Genomic DNA, 17,502 nt, shown 5'->3' with positions numbered 1-17,502 from the left:
CTTAGTGGCAAAAAAAAAAAAGGACATTTAACAAATTGAAAAACTTTCAGGTTTTTGTGACAAAACCCCCAGAACTTAAGAGAAAAATCAACATACAACATTCAGGAGAAATATAAGGTAAACAAGGGATCCAATAAGACCAAAGTGTTTACTTCTTATATATGAAAATATTAGCAGTACTTTTATGACCGTCATTATTTGGGTGGTTTCAAAGAAAAGCTTGGGAGCTGAGTATGAGCTGATGATTCTAAAAAAATAAAACTGTAGGGAGAGATAAAAATGAGAAATCTCATACAAATAAGGCATAAAAGAAAGAATTAAGACAGAAGTTAGAATCAGGGAGGGCAGAATGGATTAGCAGGAACAACAGATACCTAGCTAGTTAGAAGGATGATAGACAGATCGATCTGTATCTATCTATCTAGAAGAGTATAAAACTTCAGAAAGAAGAGGGCAAGGAGATAATGATGGGGAAGAATACAAAGGGAGAGACTTTTAGAGGGACAGGTAGGTTAAGGAATAAGAAGTCCAGGTAGTGAGCAGAAGTAAAGCAGAGGAGTGAGGAGGGACAGGGTAAATAGGGTGAGGATAGTGAGGAAAAATAGGAAAGAGGAAAATACACAAGTAATTGTAGCTCGGAATGTGAATAAAACAAACAGCAGATTAAAAATCTGAATTCAACAATATTTTGCTTTTAGGAAACATAAAAATGAGAGATACACACAAAGATAAAATAAAGGGCAGGAGTAGAATTTATTATGTAAATAAGGCAGGGATAGTAGATAGTAGACAAAGGTAAAGTTAAAATAGAATTAATTAAAAGAGAAAAACTGAGAAACTACACTAAGTCAGAAATAGTATTAAATACCATTTTAGATCATGTAAACTAACTAGAAAGTATAAAATACTTGAATGTATGCCTGCCAAAACAGACACAGGAACTATATGAACATAAACATAAAACACTTTTTATACAAATAAGTCCAGATCCAAATAACTGAAGTCATATTTATTGTTCGTGGCCAATATAATTTGAAAAATGACAATTTTACCTAAATAATCTACTGATTCAATGTCATCCCAATTAAATCACTAAAAATTATTTTACTGAGTTAGAAAAAAATGATAAAGTTCATTTGGAAGAACCAAAGGTCAGGAACTTCAAAGAAACAGGAAAAAAAAAGTAAAGGAAATAGTTTTGGTAGTATCAGACCTTAAACTATATTATAAGGTAAGAGCATTGTTTAAGTATAAAATGAATAAATTTTCTAGTATAAATAAAACCTATATAGCCAAGATTAGAAGGAATGTAGAAAATTGGGGGAAATTTTTCATAGGCAGATAGGATGTGACTGGATTGGAATATCACTGAGATGAAGGAGATGGATGCCTTGGAAAAACATGGAGACTTGGACTTATTAAGGAAGCTGCTATTTAGCCTCAGAGAAACAGATGACAAGTAGAAATAAGTATGGTAGTCTTACATACATGTATATGTGCGTACTTGTGTGTGTGTGTGTGTGTATATATATATATATACACACACACACACATATACACGTATTCTATGCATATGCATATATGTATATACATATCCATGCTTAATTGTAGACTTCTTGGGGGGCAGGGAGGAAGATAAAGTTAAAAGTGCACAGCAGGGAACAAAAGAAAACCAACAAAGAAGCAAAGAAAAGGTAAGTAGCTTTGAAAACAATGTATGGCATTTATTACATAGGTTGTCTTGAAATGGAAATTTATTGTTTTACATTGAATCCTCTCCTATCTGTGTACATGGCAATGTTTTTTCTTTTCTCATTTTATATTTTTACAATAAATTTTTAAATTTACCAAAAAAATAACTGAAATGAAATGGCAGACTTTACCTCTATTAATTTGATTTTGTTGTTTCTGCCCATTATTTCATTCTTTCAATACCTTTTAAACTACTGATTCTGTTACTCAGTGGGGTAGCTATCTTTCCCAGATTTATTCCATCCATAAATGTGATTAACACCTATGTCTTGATCTAAAACCCTGTTAAAAATCAGGGAATAAAAAATGTAAGGTTTTTGAGTCATTGAGATTTATCATATTTTAACTATCTCAATTCAGTTAGGGAGTAACTGTGCATAGCTAGGTGACACAGAGGATAGAGCACCAGGCCTGGAGTCAGGAAGACTCATCTTCCTGAATTTAAATCTGGTCTCAGACACCTGCTAGCTGTGTGACCCTGTACAAGTCACTTAACCCCATTTGCCTGTTTCCTCCTTTGTAAAATGAGCTAGAAAAGAAGATGGCAAACCACTCCAGTATCTTTGCCAAGAAAATCCCAAATAGGGTCAATGAAGAGTTGGACAATACAAGACCTAGTGTTGTGGAAATTTATTTTGATTTGGGGACCCTACCTTTAGGCTGAGATTAGAAAGCCTTAGGCCCTCAGGGTCTCTTCTGTGTGGGAGGTGCTGGTGCCCCTCCCCCTCTGCTTCAGCTGAGCCAAAAAGCCCCGCGGGCTCTACAAACACCAGGTCAGATGGCTGGGGAGAGAACTCCAGCTCCCGCCACCCTGAGCGGAGGTATCTGAGGGATCCCGGGCTCGTCCAGGCCAGGCTCTGGCATAGCCTGTGCTGAGGCCCGTGACGCTCAAGCGTCCCCCCAGCCCCAGCCCCAGCTCTGGCTGGCGGATTAGCTTGGTCTGTGGGGGTGTAAAAAAAGCCCAGAGATTTGAGTGGAGAAAAGAAAGATATATAGATAGATAGATAGATAGATAGATAGATAGATAGATAGATAGATAGATAGATAGATAGATAGATAGATAGATAGATAGATAGATATAAATAGATAGATATATATAGATAGATAGATAGATATATAGACCTGGGGGTTAGACTCAGGGGCCTGACAGGATAAGGCAAGAGGCAGCTACGACCCTTGACCCTTATTGTATTAAAAAAGTTCCAGGGGCAGCAGGTGGAAGCACCAGAACAGTAACGCAGTCAGGTTGTACTTTTATTTCCCTGTATTCTTAATTTAAATTGTATCTCATAAATAAACTCTGCTTTGATTATTTAGTTAAGAGGCTTCTTAATCTTTTGCTTATCAATTAGGGAGTGGAGCAGTGTGGTGGAACTTTATAAACAACCTATATTAAATTAATAGCAGTCAGATAGCCAAATTGTCAAAAGTCCCAGAATTAGTCCTCCAGTTAGCTTTAACCCCCCCCCAAATTAGGCCTAGTTAATAAAATATTTTTACAGTGTGGGGGACCCGCACTAAGGAGAAGACCAAGGGGCAGCTAGGTAGGACAGTAGATATAGTGCTGAATTTGTTGTTTAAAAGACTTGAGATCATATCTGACTTCATACACTTTGAAGATGTGTAACCCTGAGAAATTCACTTAAGCCCTGCCTGTCTCATTTTCCTCATTTATAAAATGAGGATAACAACACCTACCTCAAAGGGTTGTTGTGAAGATCAAGGGAGGTAATATTTGTAAAGCACCTAACATAGTTCGTGGCACATAATAAGTGCTTAATAAATGCTTGTTCTCTTCCCCCATGCAATATCACTAGGAACCCCCATAATTCTATTTCCTTATTATGTGCTGTTTTCCTCCAATTGTCAAACAGAAGATTTTCTCTTTTGTTTTTGTTTTGTTTTTAGTGAGGCAATTGGGGTTAAGTGACTTGCCCAGGGTCACACAGCTAGTAAGTGTTAAGTGTCTGAGGCCAGATTTGAACTCAGGTACTCCTGACTCCAGGGCCGGTGCTCTATCCACTGCGCCACCTAGCTGCCCCTAGAAAATTTTCTCTTAAAGCTTTAGGAGAAAAAAAATCATGTGTCACCCTAAAAATGAGACTTATCTTATTTAACTGGGCTAGGAGAGAGTGTGAGGACTTGCTATCTATCTTATAGTTTTAAGGGTCAGTGACTACCCAAACAACTGTGTCTGATAAAAACAAGAAATGCACTAATAACTTGGATTATAAGAGAGGAAAACTATAATACTTTTTTAAAAAGTTAAGTGTATATTTCAAAGAATCTAGTACCAAAGTCCAATAGACCTGAGTTCAAATCCTGCCTGTGACACATACTGGCTATGTGATCCCAGGCAAGTCACACTTAAACCTCCCTAACATTCTAAAGCTACAGTAAAAAAGTGTCAGTCCTCACAGGGAAATTCCATTCCTTATGCCCCTATATTTCACAAGGTAAGGGGAAATTACTTTGCTTTTCCTTATCTAATTTATAGTCTTTCCCCTACTATGGGCTCTAATCAAAGCCAGTAACTTTTTTTGTTTAAGCCAAGGGCCCATTCCATGTTAAAATTAGAAAGTTAAAAGGGCTGTGACATTACCATCTTCTTCCACACATGAAACCGTTTGAGTCTGCAGAATTCTGATAATTCATAGAAGCTAAGGATCTGCAAACATTGAAATGAGAGCACCAACAAAAATGGCTTTTCAGGGGGCAGCTAGGTGGCGCAGTGGATAGAGCACCGGCCCTGGAGTCAGGAGTACCTGAGTTCTGATCCCGCCTCAGACACTTAACACACACTTGCTAGCTGTGTGACCCTGGGCAAGTCACTTGACCCCAATTGCCTCACTAAAAAAAAAAAAAAAAAAAGAATGGCTTTTCAAATATTAGTCCAATGTACAGAATCCTGATGAGAAAGAGCAAGATGGGGGCAGTTAGGTGGCGGGGTGGATAAAGCACCAGCCCTGGATTCAGGACGACCTGAGTTTGAATCTGGCCTCAGACACCTGACACTAGCTGTGTGAACTTGGGCAAGTCACTTAACGCCCTGCGCCCCCCCAAAAAAAGAGAGAGCAAGATGCTGGGTAATTCTAATGGAATGGGCTTTGAATGCTAACATTCTTATTTATCACCTGTCAGTCCCATTCTTTCCTTTCTAATCAGCTCTAGAGACAGGAGATTCTTTAGGGAAAGAGCCAGCAATTTTTCAAGAGAGAAGAGTCAATTTTGGTAACATTCTGATAACTTTTTGAAGATGTGAATTACATATGGTGTTTGACAATGGGTAAATGAGCTGAATTCACAGCTAGGTAGAGATTTCTGTTTATTTAAGTGAAAAGAGCCCAAATAAATAAATCTAGTTCAGGCCAGGGTTCTTAATGTGGAAGTCATGTTCTGTGGATAGATTTCAAGTGGTCCCTGAACTTGGATATGAAAAAAACACAGTATGTTTTTCAATATAAGCAAATTATATTTGATGCATTTAAGATCATTATTCTGAGAAGTTCACAGGCTTTACCAGACTATCAAAGAGGTTCATGATACTGTGGGGACCAATTTTTAATTGGGGAGTGCTAGTTAAGCGGCTCGCTGCAATATTGGGGCAAGGAAGGAGATTGGCAGCCTCCCTTAAAACAGAACAAGATTTATTTTAACAAGAACGAACTTAAAAAAAAACACAAACAGGATCAGTAGGATCAAGGGAAAAGGAAATAAAATGGGGAAAGGGAAATTATAATACCTGAAAAAATACCACCACCCAGGAATCAGCTGAAAATAAGCAGCAGAAGGCCTGTCCCTTTCCAGCTTCCACCTAGAAAGCCCAATTCTCTTCCCCCAAACCTAGAAACAGCCCAAACAGTCCCAGCCAATGGGATGGCCCCTCTGACAGTCACATGACTGCCCTCACTAGGCTTCCAAACACAAAAAAAGGAAGAACTCTTTCCTTAGTTGTAATGTGACCGTGGACATTTTGCTCTAAGGGTAAATAAAAAGAACCATCCCGGTAAGTTAAGAAATATTTCTATACCATACAATTTCAAATAAGATATTTAGTAATTAAGTGGCCATTTGTATTGACTGCTTGAGAGATAATATGAAAAAAATCCTAAAAGTGAAAAGGATGGCGCAGTGGATGGAGCACCGGCCCTGGAATCAGGGGTACCTGAGTTCAAATCCGGCCTCAGACACTTAACACTTAACTAGCTGTGTGACCCTGGGCAAGTCACTTGACCCCAATTGCCTCACTAAAAAAAAAAAAGTGAAAAGGAGAATAAAGGCTAAAGAGAATACAAGTAATAATTCATATAGTAGTAAAGTAGTCATTCCTTACGACGGTGAGTATAGTAACCTAGTAAAAAAAAACTTGGGCAGATTTTTCTTCAAATGTAATTGGTAACTAGTATGCCATCCCATTTTTTGGGTACAACAATTATGACCATTAGTTTACCTTAGGGATTATTCCTGCAGGTGGTGTTTTTATATATGAACAAAATATGAGCAGGAAGGAAATGTATAGTAGGAAGATTATTGGCATGGAAACTAGGGGATCTGGATACTAACTACCTGGCCTTCTTACTGGGCTTCCTGCTTCCTTAAAAACAAGAGATGGAGACAGGGCTAAATCATTTCTTTTCTTTTTTTTTGGTGGGGCAGTGAGGGTTAAGTGACTTGCCCAGGGTCACACAGCTAGCAAGTGTCAAGTGTCTGAGGCTGGATTTGAACTCAGGTCCTCCTGAATGCAAGGCCAGTGCTTTATCCACTGTGCCACCTAGCTGCCCCCGGCTAAATCATTTCTAAAGTCACTCAATTAATCAACAAACATTTATTAAGCACCTATTATATGCTTGGCACTGTGCTGAGGGATGAGGATACCCTCCTATGTCTAAGATATATTCCAGGATTGAAGGGTATGGGTAAAATGAGGGCTGAGCGAATGCAGTCTGGAAAATGATGATAAACTTGTCTCAGAATCTTATTTTATTTATTTTTTTTTCAGAATCTCATTTTAAATGGAAATGTTTTGCATGTATAATCTATATCTAATTTTTGCCATATCAGGGAAAGAGTTAGGGAGGAAGAGAGGGAGAGAATTTGGAACTCAAAATTAAAAAAAAAACAACAACAAAGTTAGTCATTGTTTTTACATGTAACTGGGAAAAAAACAATTAGAATCTCATATCATTATTTGAATCTCTGTTCCTATGACCATAATAATGCCAGAGGAGGCATAAGGGATATAGCAGCAAACCATGCAGGATGTTTGCCGTTGCCCTTCAATAAACTGGGACAGAGAGGCTTGCTATCTAGATAGAAGTTACAGACTTAGAGCTTAGAAACCTCCTTAGGTCCCCTCTTTGGGCCAGTAAACAAAGAAGGTTCAGCAGTGAGAGCCTTCTGCATATTTATCTTTGAAAAATGCCAAGTCAGTGGGCAACCAATTCTTTAAGATAGGCCCAGGCCATAAGGCAAAAGTGTCATGTCTATTTGCAAATGATTCATTAAAAGCAACACATTTAAGATTATTTTAGAATGGGAAAAACCTTAACTGTACGGTTATGGAATCTTTTCACTCAAAAATGCTGAATAGGTGCTGTTGGATATCTGGTAAATACTGCTAATTATTAATTATTAATCTTTTATTAATTCCTTTATTGGTAGAGCTAGGTGGCACAGTTAGTTAGAGTGCCAGGCCTGGGGTCAGGAAGTCTCATTTCCTTGAGTTCAAATATTACCTCAGCCACTTACTAGCTATGTGACCCTGGGAAAGTCACAACCCTATTTGCCTCAGTTTCCTCATCTGTAAAATGAGCTGGAGAAGGAAGTGACAAACCACTTCAGTATCTCTGCCAAAAACACTACTGCAACTACTGCCGGGATGGCAAACCTTGCCTTCCATCAAACTTAACGAATCTGCATATCCTGCAGGGCTCAAAAAGTGAGACTTTAACCTTCCGGCTTTTCCTAAGTGTATTCTTTTTTCAATCACTCTCTTCAACAATATAAAACTCACATTTATATACATTTATATAGAGTATCCAATCGCTCTCCTCCTACAGTCCGAGGGAGGCAGGTGTATTGATATTAACATTGGGCGAAGGTAATCGATTACAAAGTGCACGGCCTCTCTAGGGCGTGGTGTCAGAGCCAGACCCGTGCCCTGAACACAAATGCTAGCTCATTGGTTCTAGGTTTAGGTTCTAGAACATGAGGCGCCCTCAATGGGAAGGGGGGCGACGATCGCTCAAGGCCAGCTGTGGGGGAGGGCAGCCAGCGTCCTCGGCCCCGGGGCTCTTCAAACGTGACCACAGCGGGGCTCCCGGGGAGGGCTGTGCAAGGGTCCCGGAGATGGGGGGCTCTCCTTACCTCTGAGCAGAGCCATGGCTGGGCGGGCTGGACGCTTCTTCCCTGGATGCGAGAGTTGGCTCTGCCGCGGAGCGAATTACGAAAGCTGCGAGGCGCCCCGAGCTTTGTAGGGGAACCGCTGTCTTGAGCCCGGCCCCCTCGAGTGCCCTTTCACCTACATTCTCCTCCCACTTTGGCTCCGAGGTGCAGCCGCCCTGCCAGCCCTCTACTCCTAAGCCTCAAGGGGAAATCGAACTTTGCACATCCCAATGCGCCGCCCCAGCTCTTCTTTTCCTCCCTCCCTGACACGCAAAAGGCTCTGCTTTATCGAGGAAGACCCCGGGGAATCGGCGTGTGTTGCTGCAGGCCTTTATGTAACTTTGTGTCCATCTCTCCATAGTGCCCCCTTTGTTTTATTGTCTGAAGATGCCCCTTTTCTTGTATGTGTTTACATGTTTGTTTATATGGGTGCAGTTAGGTCGTGGTTAGAGTGCCAGGCCCTGAGCCCAAGACTCATGTTCCTGAGTTCAAACAGGGCCTTAGACATTTGACACTAGCTGTGTGACCCTGGGCAAGTCACTTAACCCTCAATGTCCCGCAAAAGAAAAACAAAAACAAACCAATCAAACAAAAGAAAAGAAAAGATCAAATGGTTGATGCTGAACCGCATCAGTACTTGTCATAGGTCAGACTTGAATTCCAGCCTTTTACTCTAAGGCTGGCTCTCCTCACTGTGCCACACTCTCTTAGGGTATGTATGTACACATACACATACATATACAATATACAAATATGTATACTGTATATACTAATTATTAAGGGCACATATATAATCATTAGTTTATAACAACGTGAAGAAAAATTAATATGCCAAACCGGACAAGACAATTAAAAATGTAATAGCTAACATTTTTATGATGCTTTTTATGTGCCAGGCACTAAGCGCCTTAGCATTATGATTTCATTTGATCCTCACCACAACCCTGGGAAGTGTGATGTTTAAACCCATTATTTCATCACAGAAGGTAGGGGCTATTATTATCCCCATTTTACTGATGAGAAAACCGAGGCAAACAGAGGTTAATTGTTTTGCCCAGGGGCACACACACAGTTACTAAGGGTCCAGGGCTAGATTTGAACTCGGCAAGGGCCTTTCCAGCCCTCGTAAGTAATCCACTTTCCAGCTGCTCCTCTGCTTGGTTTCGACTACAGGGAACAAGATGTCCTGGCCAGGATCCACTCATCACTTCCAAACTCTACTCCGTGCTGCTAACTCCTCAGCTTCCTCTCCCTTCCGATTGGAGGGCTGGAGGGTGGAGTACCAAACTCCTCCTACCGCCTGCCTTTATTGAGGGCTAAAATTGGACCCTCGTTCCACCTTGCATCTGCTTCTCTGCTTGGCCGGAACTCATCCCAATAAGGTTTACCTGAGCTGGTTCCCCCTGGGCTCTTTCCTCCACGCGCTGTCATTTTCCTGCCTCTTTTTGTATGATATCTCCCCAACTCCCATTAGATTGTAAAGAAGAGCTGGGACTGCCCTTTCTGTTAATTGTATCCACAGTGCCCGACACACAGTAGGCTCTTAATAAATGTTGATTTATTAAATTATTGAATTATTACCCTAAGCAAAAGGGAGAAACCGGGAGTCTGGTGAAACTCTATGTCGGGACTTAAACTTTTTGCATTCGCGATCCCTTTTCACCCAAGAAATTTTTACGCGACCTCGGGTATGTTGGTATATAAAATAGGTATACATAACTTTTAATTGTTTTCACATTTTTCGCGACCCCCCAAAACTTAACAAGCTTCGGTCTAAAACACAGATAGGACGAAGGACCCAGGTCGCAAAGGCTCAAACTCCTGGAGGGGCAGAGTGGGGAGGGGCGGGAAGAGCGGCCCTGAGGCGGGTACGATTGGTGGGGTGGGCGACCCAGAGGCGGGATGCGATTGGCTAAAGGGTCCGCCTTTCTCCTCGGAGCTGGAGGCTAGGGTGACGACTTCCGGGCGCGCGGGATTTTGTCGTCAGGCTCGCCGGGGCGGCTCAAAGGCCGGAAGGGTTTTGTTAGCATCTAGGAAGGGGGAGAAGCGCCCGAGCCGCCCCGCGCACCTCCCAAGTGAACCTACAGTATTTTCCTTATATGATCGGGCTCCCGGGCGGGGGAGGGTTTGGTGCTGGGACCCTGAAGTGATTATGGAACAACGACCGCAGGGGATGGGAGGCTTGGGGACCGGGCCGGCGCTGAGCAGGAGGGGCGGGTACCGGCGGGGCAGGGGCGCCCTCCTGGGTCGTGTCCCCTGGGGAGGTTGGTCGGTGCTGGGGGGAGGGCGTTTAGGAAGAAGGGGTGCCATAGGCGGCTCTCTAGAGCCCTGGTCGATGATGACGTGGCCACTGCGCAATCTGAGTTCGTAGAACCAGGTGATGCAATGTGTGCTGAGAGCGGACTGAGACCGGGGGAGCCCGGCATCCCCAGGGAGGGGGGCTTGTTGCTGGTTGGAAGGGTATAATTTTAGTTTGGTGGCCTTACTACTGCTACAGCATCTAGAGCTGGAGGGGACTTTAAAAGGCCGTTTAATCCAGCCCCCTTCATTTTTCAGATGAGAAAACTGAAGCCAAGAGAGATTAAGTGACTTGCCCAAGGTCACAGAAGTAGTTAACAGTATTTGAACCCGGGGCCCTCTGGCTCCAAGTCCAGTCGACTTTCGACTGTAAAATGGAATTACCGAGAGGGTAGATTACTTCCACAGGATTTGAAGTTGTTAGCATCTTTTACTCTTTTAACCATCCCTTTGCTTATTCATTGGACAAATGGTGATAGATTAGACACATATATACGGTGAGCATTGATGAAGCGTTTTGCATGTGTTAGGAACTTTAAGCTCTAGAGATATAGATAACATATAATTGGTCGTCTTTGTTCACTGGGAGAAGACAACACATAAAGCGTTGCTGAGAAGCAATGGAGAGATGATGTATGGATAGATAGCCAATGGCAGGAGCAGCTAAGTGGCCCAGTGGAGAGAGCACTGGACCTGGAGTCAGAAAGTTCTCACTTCAAATCCAGTCCCAGATCCCAGTTTGCCAAATCACTTAATCTCTGTCTCAGTTTCCTCATAAGGTAAAACAGGGTAGTAATAGCGCCTACCTCCCAGGGTGGTGAGAATCAGATGAGATCATTGTAGAGTGCTTGGCATAGTGCTGGGTACATGATAAGCACTATATAAATGTTAGCTATTAATATTTTGACCTAAAGATCCCATAGACTAGTTGCAGGATATCATAGATCAGGAAGAGACCTTGAAGTATCCATGCCAACCACTTCCCAATAATTATACAGTAGTCAGCAGAGGTGGGAATATTAGCTAACATTTATAAAGCACGTAAGGTTTGCAAAGTGAATTAGCCCATTCTGACCCTCTCAACCCAGTAAAGTAGGTGCTAAGGAATGGAATCCTGGTCCTGATAACAGAAAGAAAACTGGGAAGGAAATTTAGGGTGGGGTTTATGGAATAAAGGAATCATCTGGAGGGATGGGGGTTGTGTTAGAGAATTAATATTACTCTGGTTTCTAAAGGTACAGGGGAAAAACTACCCATATAAATATCTGGCTCAGCCTTATTTCAGTCTTCATTGGGCTGTCTTGCTATAACTCCAGCTTTCCTTTTAATTTCTCTGACTTGGTTTCCTACAAATTCTAGAGGTCTGAGGTTGGCAGAGGCTTCAGAAATTTCAGTAGCAGGGAAGTTGAGGTGAGAGATGGGGGGAATACAAGAAATTCAAGTGTAGATATGCTCATGGTGCAGGACTTGAACCTTTTAAGTTCATAGATCATATAACATTAGCTCTTTACGGTTTCAGTTTCCTCCAGTTGCTTATGAGGAAAAAACTAAATTCTTGAAAGGTGAAGTGATATACCCAAACATGGTAGTGTGAGCACTAATTTTAAGATTGCAAACCTGGATTCAGATCCTGTCCACTACTTACCTGTGTGACCTTGGGCAAGTCACTTAATCTCTCTAGACCTCAGTTTCTTCATCTGTAAAATGAGAGATTGGACTAGATTCCTTTCAGTGTTAAATCTATGATCCCATAAGTTCGAAGATCTCCTAGTTCTAAATTCCTTGAACTTACTATCAGTTGGAATGAGTCTCAGCATTCTTTCCATTTTACCACCCTCATATAATTAGTCCAGAATGGGTTATGTACAGATGTTGAGGTTCCTAATATCATCTGACACCTGTGGAAATCAACTTTCTAACTCTACCAATGAGACTTCACCCAAGTATTATAAAACTTCAATTTTGTTCCCTTTTTACATTTATATTTCAGTTTACTTCAGCTTACTCTTCCCTCCTTTCTAGAAGTTTGGTCATTTGTTTTCATGAATAATACTATTTTATTATATCCTTTGTATATACCATTTCTATGAATATTTCAGAATACTTTCTGAACATTTCAAGATGAAGATTGTTCAAGATAAATAGCACTTCAACATATCCTCTCTCCATGGCTTTGCCCCCTTTCCTGAAATACACTGCTTTCTCACCTCTATCTCCTGAAGTCCCTTGTTTCTTTCAGGCTCAGCTCTTGCTACCTTCCAAAATGAAGCACTTCCTGTTTTCCATGCCTGCCTGAAGCTATTCTTGCTCTCCCCAGATTACCTTGTATTTATTATACAAGTGTGCTATGTACTTGTAGTTTTACCTGTCCTCCCTCTTTGCCACTCCTCCCTATCTCTTTGAGGGCAAGGATCATTTCATCTTTGTGTTTATGTACTAAGGACTTATCAATTGTGTTTGCTGTGCAATAGATAATTACCAAGTGCCTGTTGATTGCTTGATGATATATGTAATTTATATATACATGCATATATATGCTAATATTTACATAGTGTTTACTATGTGCCAGGCACTATGCTAAGCACTTTACAGTTATCTCATTTGATCTTCACAACAACCCAGGGAAGTAGGTGCTGTTATTTTTCTCATTTTACAACTGAGGAAACTGAGGCAAACAGGTTAAATGATTTGCCCAAGGTTATGTGGGTAGTCAGCGTCTGTGGTAAGAAAGAGCACAAAAGGAAGGCAAGAAAAGCATCAAACCTCTCTGCTCTTGCCCAAACCACTTCCTCCTTTCCTGGCTCCCCCATGACAACTGTCTGATCAGTATAATTGACTCACAGTGGACTGGATCTTGAATCCAGGATGATGGGCTAACAATGACTTCCTAATCCTCTCAGGCAAATTTGTCTTTAGATCAAGTAGACTTGACCTCAGTACTGACCAAAAAGATAACCCTGGAAAGCATTTTGGAAAACTTAGTAAAATCTTAAATATGTTTTTTAAAAATTATGAACTACTATATGCAGTGCTAGAGAAACAAAGATGGGTCATTAATCCTTGCTCCCAAGGAGCATATGAATACCTATAGGGAGCATGAACTGAGTTCACAGGAGAGACTCAAGTAAGACCAGTAGTGTCAAATTCAAATAAAAATGCATCCACCAAACCATACCTAAGGATCCACACATATTATATTAGAAAACCACATATTAATATTGTGTTTTTATTTTGTTAAATTTTCCTCAATAACATTTTATCTGGTTTGAGCCTCCACACACACAAGAGTGTTATAGGCTGCAATGTTGCCCATGCTGCATGTTTGACACCTCTGAGGTAGAGTACTAGGAGAAATTTGAACAGGAAGAGATCATTTGTGGGGTCAAGGCAGGCTTCATGGGTAGAGGGTATCATTGGACCAGTGCTTCCCTCATGCAACTTCTTCCTTATTGGCTCCAGTTTTCTGGTCAAAAGGCATAAAAACTTCCAGTCATGTTTAGTCTGGGCCTAGACCTTGGTGGTACTATGACATAAAAAGTTCGAGATACTTAGTTTCTGGGTAATTAATCATTTTATTAATTATTACTAGCAGATAATAAATGGATTGGTCTTTTGGCTTCCTCTCCTGAACATCAGTCATTATACCCTCATGACTTACTGAGTAACACATTTCAATATGAAGACAACTAGATAAGATGTTCTAGGTGGGGTAACTTTTTGGGGCAAGATCAGAGATCTTGAAAAGCTGGATTTTGAATGAGGAAATTAAAAAAAAATTAAAAACCCAGGATCTCCCCAATAAATGACCGTTCAGTAATCATTTCTCTCAGGACCAGAAACCACTTATCAGTCACCATACCCTCATGACTGACTTTCTTTCTTTCTTTTTTTTTTTTTTTTTTTTGGCAATGAGGGTTAAGTGACTTGCCCAGGGTCACACAGCTAGTAAGTGTCAAGTGTCTGATGTTGGATTTGAACTCAGGTCCTCCTGAATCCAGGGCCAGTGCTTTATCCACTGCACCACCTAGCTGCCCTCACCCTCATGACTTACTGAGTAGACACATTTCAATATGAAGGAGAGCACCCTCCCCAACACACACACACACACACACACACACACACACACACACACACACACACACACACACACACACACGGCAGTTAAATGCCACAGCATGCTTATTGCATATTTTCCTTTGTTAGGGCAAAGTAAACTTCCTTCACTGTAAAGCGGTCAGTAGCTTGTGAGTGCCTCGTTTTATCCCATTGTCCAACCTGAGGCTAACTTTAGAGCCACACCCACATCTGGTATGGTTAAGTTTGGGGAACAACCCTACAAACACAGAAGAAGTGGGTGGCCTAATCAGATGGCAGGACACTGTCTAGCCCCCTGTTGCTAGAACCCTTCTGATTGTGTTTGGGAAATTCTGTGCAGGCAGGCAGATTAGTTTGGTGGGTGCAGGTGCAGTTTGGAATGAACCACTGACACTGAAGAATTAAACCCAGATTTATGGTACTGTTTAGATTTTGGAAAACTTATATTCTCTACCTGGATATCCTTATGGCCTTCATTTATCAAATCACCCACAAGTTTGTCAAGTGGGTCCTGGCTGTCCAATAATCTTTCCCTTTGGGCCCTTATGACCTTACAAGGTCCATGTTTCTGGAGGTCCCTAATCATAAAGACCAGACTGGGGGCAGCTAGGTGGCGCAGTGGATAGAGCACCGGCCCTGGAGTCAGGAGTACCTGAGTTCAAATCCGGCCTCAAACACTTTACACACTTACTAGCTGTGTGACCCTGGGCAAGTCACTTAACCCCAATTGCCTCACTTAAAAATAAATAAATAAATAAAGACCAGACTGGGTGGAACCTTTGGCAGCAATCTAAGTACATGCCAAAGGATGACCAGAATAAGACTGTTAGGAGTCTAGAGTGCCAAGCTTCCCAGGGCCCAGGGCAGTCACTTACTATACTACTTCTGAAAAGCAGTTAATTTCTGGGCCCTAATTGTTACTGAATAGATGATACATGGTCAACAAGAAAAAAAAGTAGAATTATCCAGTCTGGCTGGAATATATGTGTGAAGGGGTATCATCTAAGGTTGGATCAGTGGGTTGTTGCTAGATTGTAAAGTACCTTAAATGCTGATCAAAAAAGCCTTGACTAGTTGATAGGCTAACTGATTTCCTCCTTAAACTGAGATTCTTGAGAGCAGGGACCATTTTTACTTTTCTTTGTATCTTGAACCCTTAGTAGAGTACACATAGTACAAATAATAGCATTAAAAATGCTTCTTAAAAGCTGTGGGAAAATTGGAACACTAATGCATTGTTGGTGGAGCTGTGAACTGATCCAACCATTCTGGAGAGCAATTTGGAATTATGCCTAAAGGGCGATAAAGCTGTGCATACCCTTTGACCCAGCAATACCACTTTTGGGTCTTTTTCCCAAAGAAATCATGGAAAGGGGAAAGGGACCCACATGTACAAAAGTATTTATAGCTGCTCTTTATGTGGTGGCAAGGAATTGGAAGTTGAGGGGATGCCCATCAATTGGGGAATGGCTGGACAAGTTGTGGTATATGAATACAATGGAATACTATTGTGCTGTAAGAAACGATGAGCAGGAGGAGTTCAGAGATACCTGGAGGGTCCTGCGTGAGCTGATGATGATTGAGATGAGCAGAACCAGAAGAACATTGTACACAGTAGCATCAACATTGAATGTTGATCCACTGTGATGGACTATATTCTTCTCACCAATGCAATGGTACAGAAGAGTTCCAGGGAACTCATGATATAAGAGGATCTCCAAATCCAGGAAAAAAAAAAAAAGAATTGTGGAGTATAGATGCTGAATGAACCATACTATTTCTTTTGTTTTGGGTGCTGATGTTTTTCTATTTTGAGGTTTTTCATTATTGTTCTGATTTTTCTCTTATAACATGACTAATGCAGAAATATGTTTAATGTTATTAGGTATATATATATATACACACACACACACATATACACACATTATATACATACATACATACATACATACATATATATATATATATATATATATATATATATATATATATATATCCTATATCAGATTACCTGCTGTCTAGGGGAGGGGGGAGGGAGAAAAATCTGAAATTGGAAAGCTTGTATAAACAAAAGTTGAGAACTATCTTTACATGTAATGGAAAAAAATACTTTATTAATTTAAAAAAATGGGAAGCTGAAAGCCAATGCAAAAAGTTTGGAGATAGGAGATGTTGCAGATGTAAGAAATGGCAAAATAGTTTGGCTACTTAATAAAGTTGAAAAGGGATAATGGGACCAGTATGTAAAGGGCTTTAAATGCCAAGCAGAGGAGTTCTTAGTTTATCCTAGAAGTAATAAGTTTACAACCTCATCATACTCAACTTCACATTTTTCTTCATCCCACATATTTAGTTGCTAAATCTTATTTCTACCTACATCACAATTCTCATATCTATCCTTTTCACTTCCCTCTCATAGGCACCACACTAGGTAAGATGCAGGTCTGACTGTCACTCCCCTACTAAGTAAATCTCATCTCAGACACTTACTAGTTGTATGACCCTGGACAAGTCACAACCCCAATTGCCTTAAATATCTGGGGCCATCTCCAGTTGTCTAGATGATAGATAGATAGATAGATAGATAGATAGATAGATAGATAGATAGATAGATAGATAGATAGATAGATAGATAGATAGATAGATAGATAGATAGATAGATAGATAACTTCAAGGGAGATGTGACTTCTGATTTCCTGAAACCTTGTTCATGAAGATGCAAACATGGAGATATCTTGGAGAGAAAGGAAAGAAGAGGGATATCCCCAAACCTGTCCCTTGATTCCTGGTGCCTGTACCCCTGTTTACTAAAAGTGGACTTCTTGGACTTTTCTTGCTAGTGAGTCAAAGAGCCCATTTACTCTTGTGTATTCTATTGTCTAACTTAGTCTTTGGAACTTTTCTATTTCTGTTTTATGGCTTGCTTGGATAGCTATGTTCACCTGCTACCTGAGATTGTCTTTTGTGTAAGAA

General features: G+C 40.9%; 1 protein-coding gene and 1 non-coding gene across 2 annotated transcripts in view; one reads left to right on the top strand and one right to left on the bottom strand.

Moving 5' to 3' along the window:
- Positions 1 to 8,273, bottom strand: part of ACAA2 (acetyl-CoA acyltransferase 2) — a 50,853-nt gene extending 42,580 nt beyond the window's left edge. The window contains exon 1 of the mRNA XM_043975425.1: positions 8,119 to 8,273. Within this exon, the coding sequence (XP_043831360.1) occupies positions 8,119 to 8,134 (16 nt within the window). The 5' untranslated portion in view covers positions 8,135 to 8,273. The remainder of the gene's footprint in view (positions 1 to 8,118) is intronic.
- A 2,192-nt stretch (positions 8,274 to 10,465) lies between these two features.
- Positions 10,466 to 10,548, top strand: LOC122737771. The gene has a single exon (XR_006354548.1).
- Positions 10,549 to 17,502: the final 6,954 nt, after the last annotated feature.

The sequence above is a fragment of the Dromiciops gliroides genome, chromosome 1 (assembly GCF_019393635.1).
Source record: "Dromiciops gliroides isolate mDroGli1 chromosome 1, mDroGli1.pri, whole genome shotgun sequence".
In the NCBI taxonomy this organism is placed as follows: Eukaryota; Metazoa; Chordata; class Mammalia; order Microbiotheria; family Microbiotheriidae; genus Dromiciops; species Dromiciops gliroides.
The sequence above is the reverse complement of the archived record's forward strand: the minus strand, read 5'-3'. Positions and strand labels throughout refer to the sequence as shown.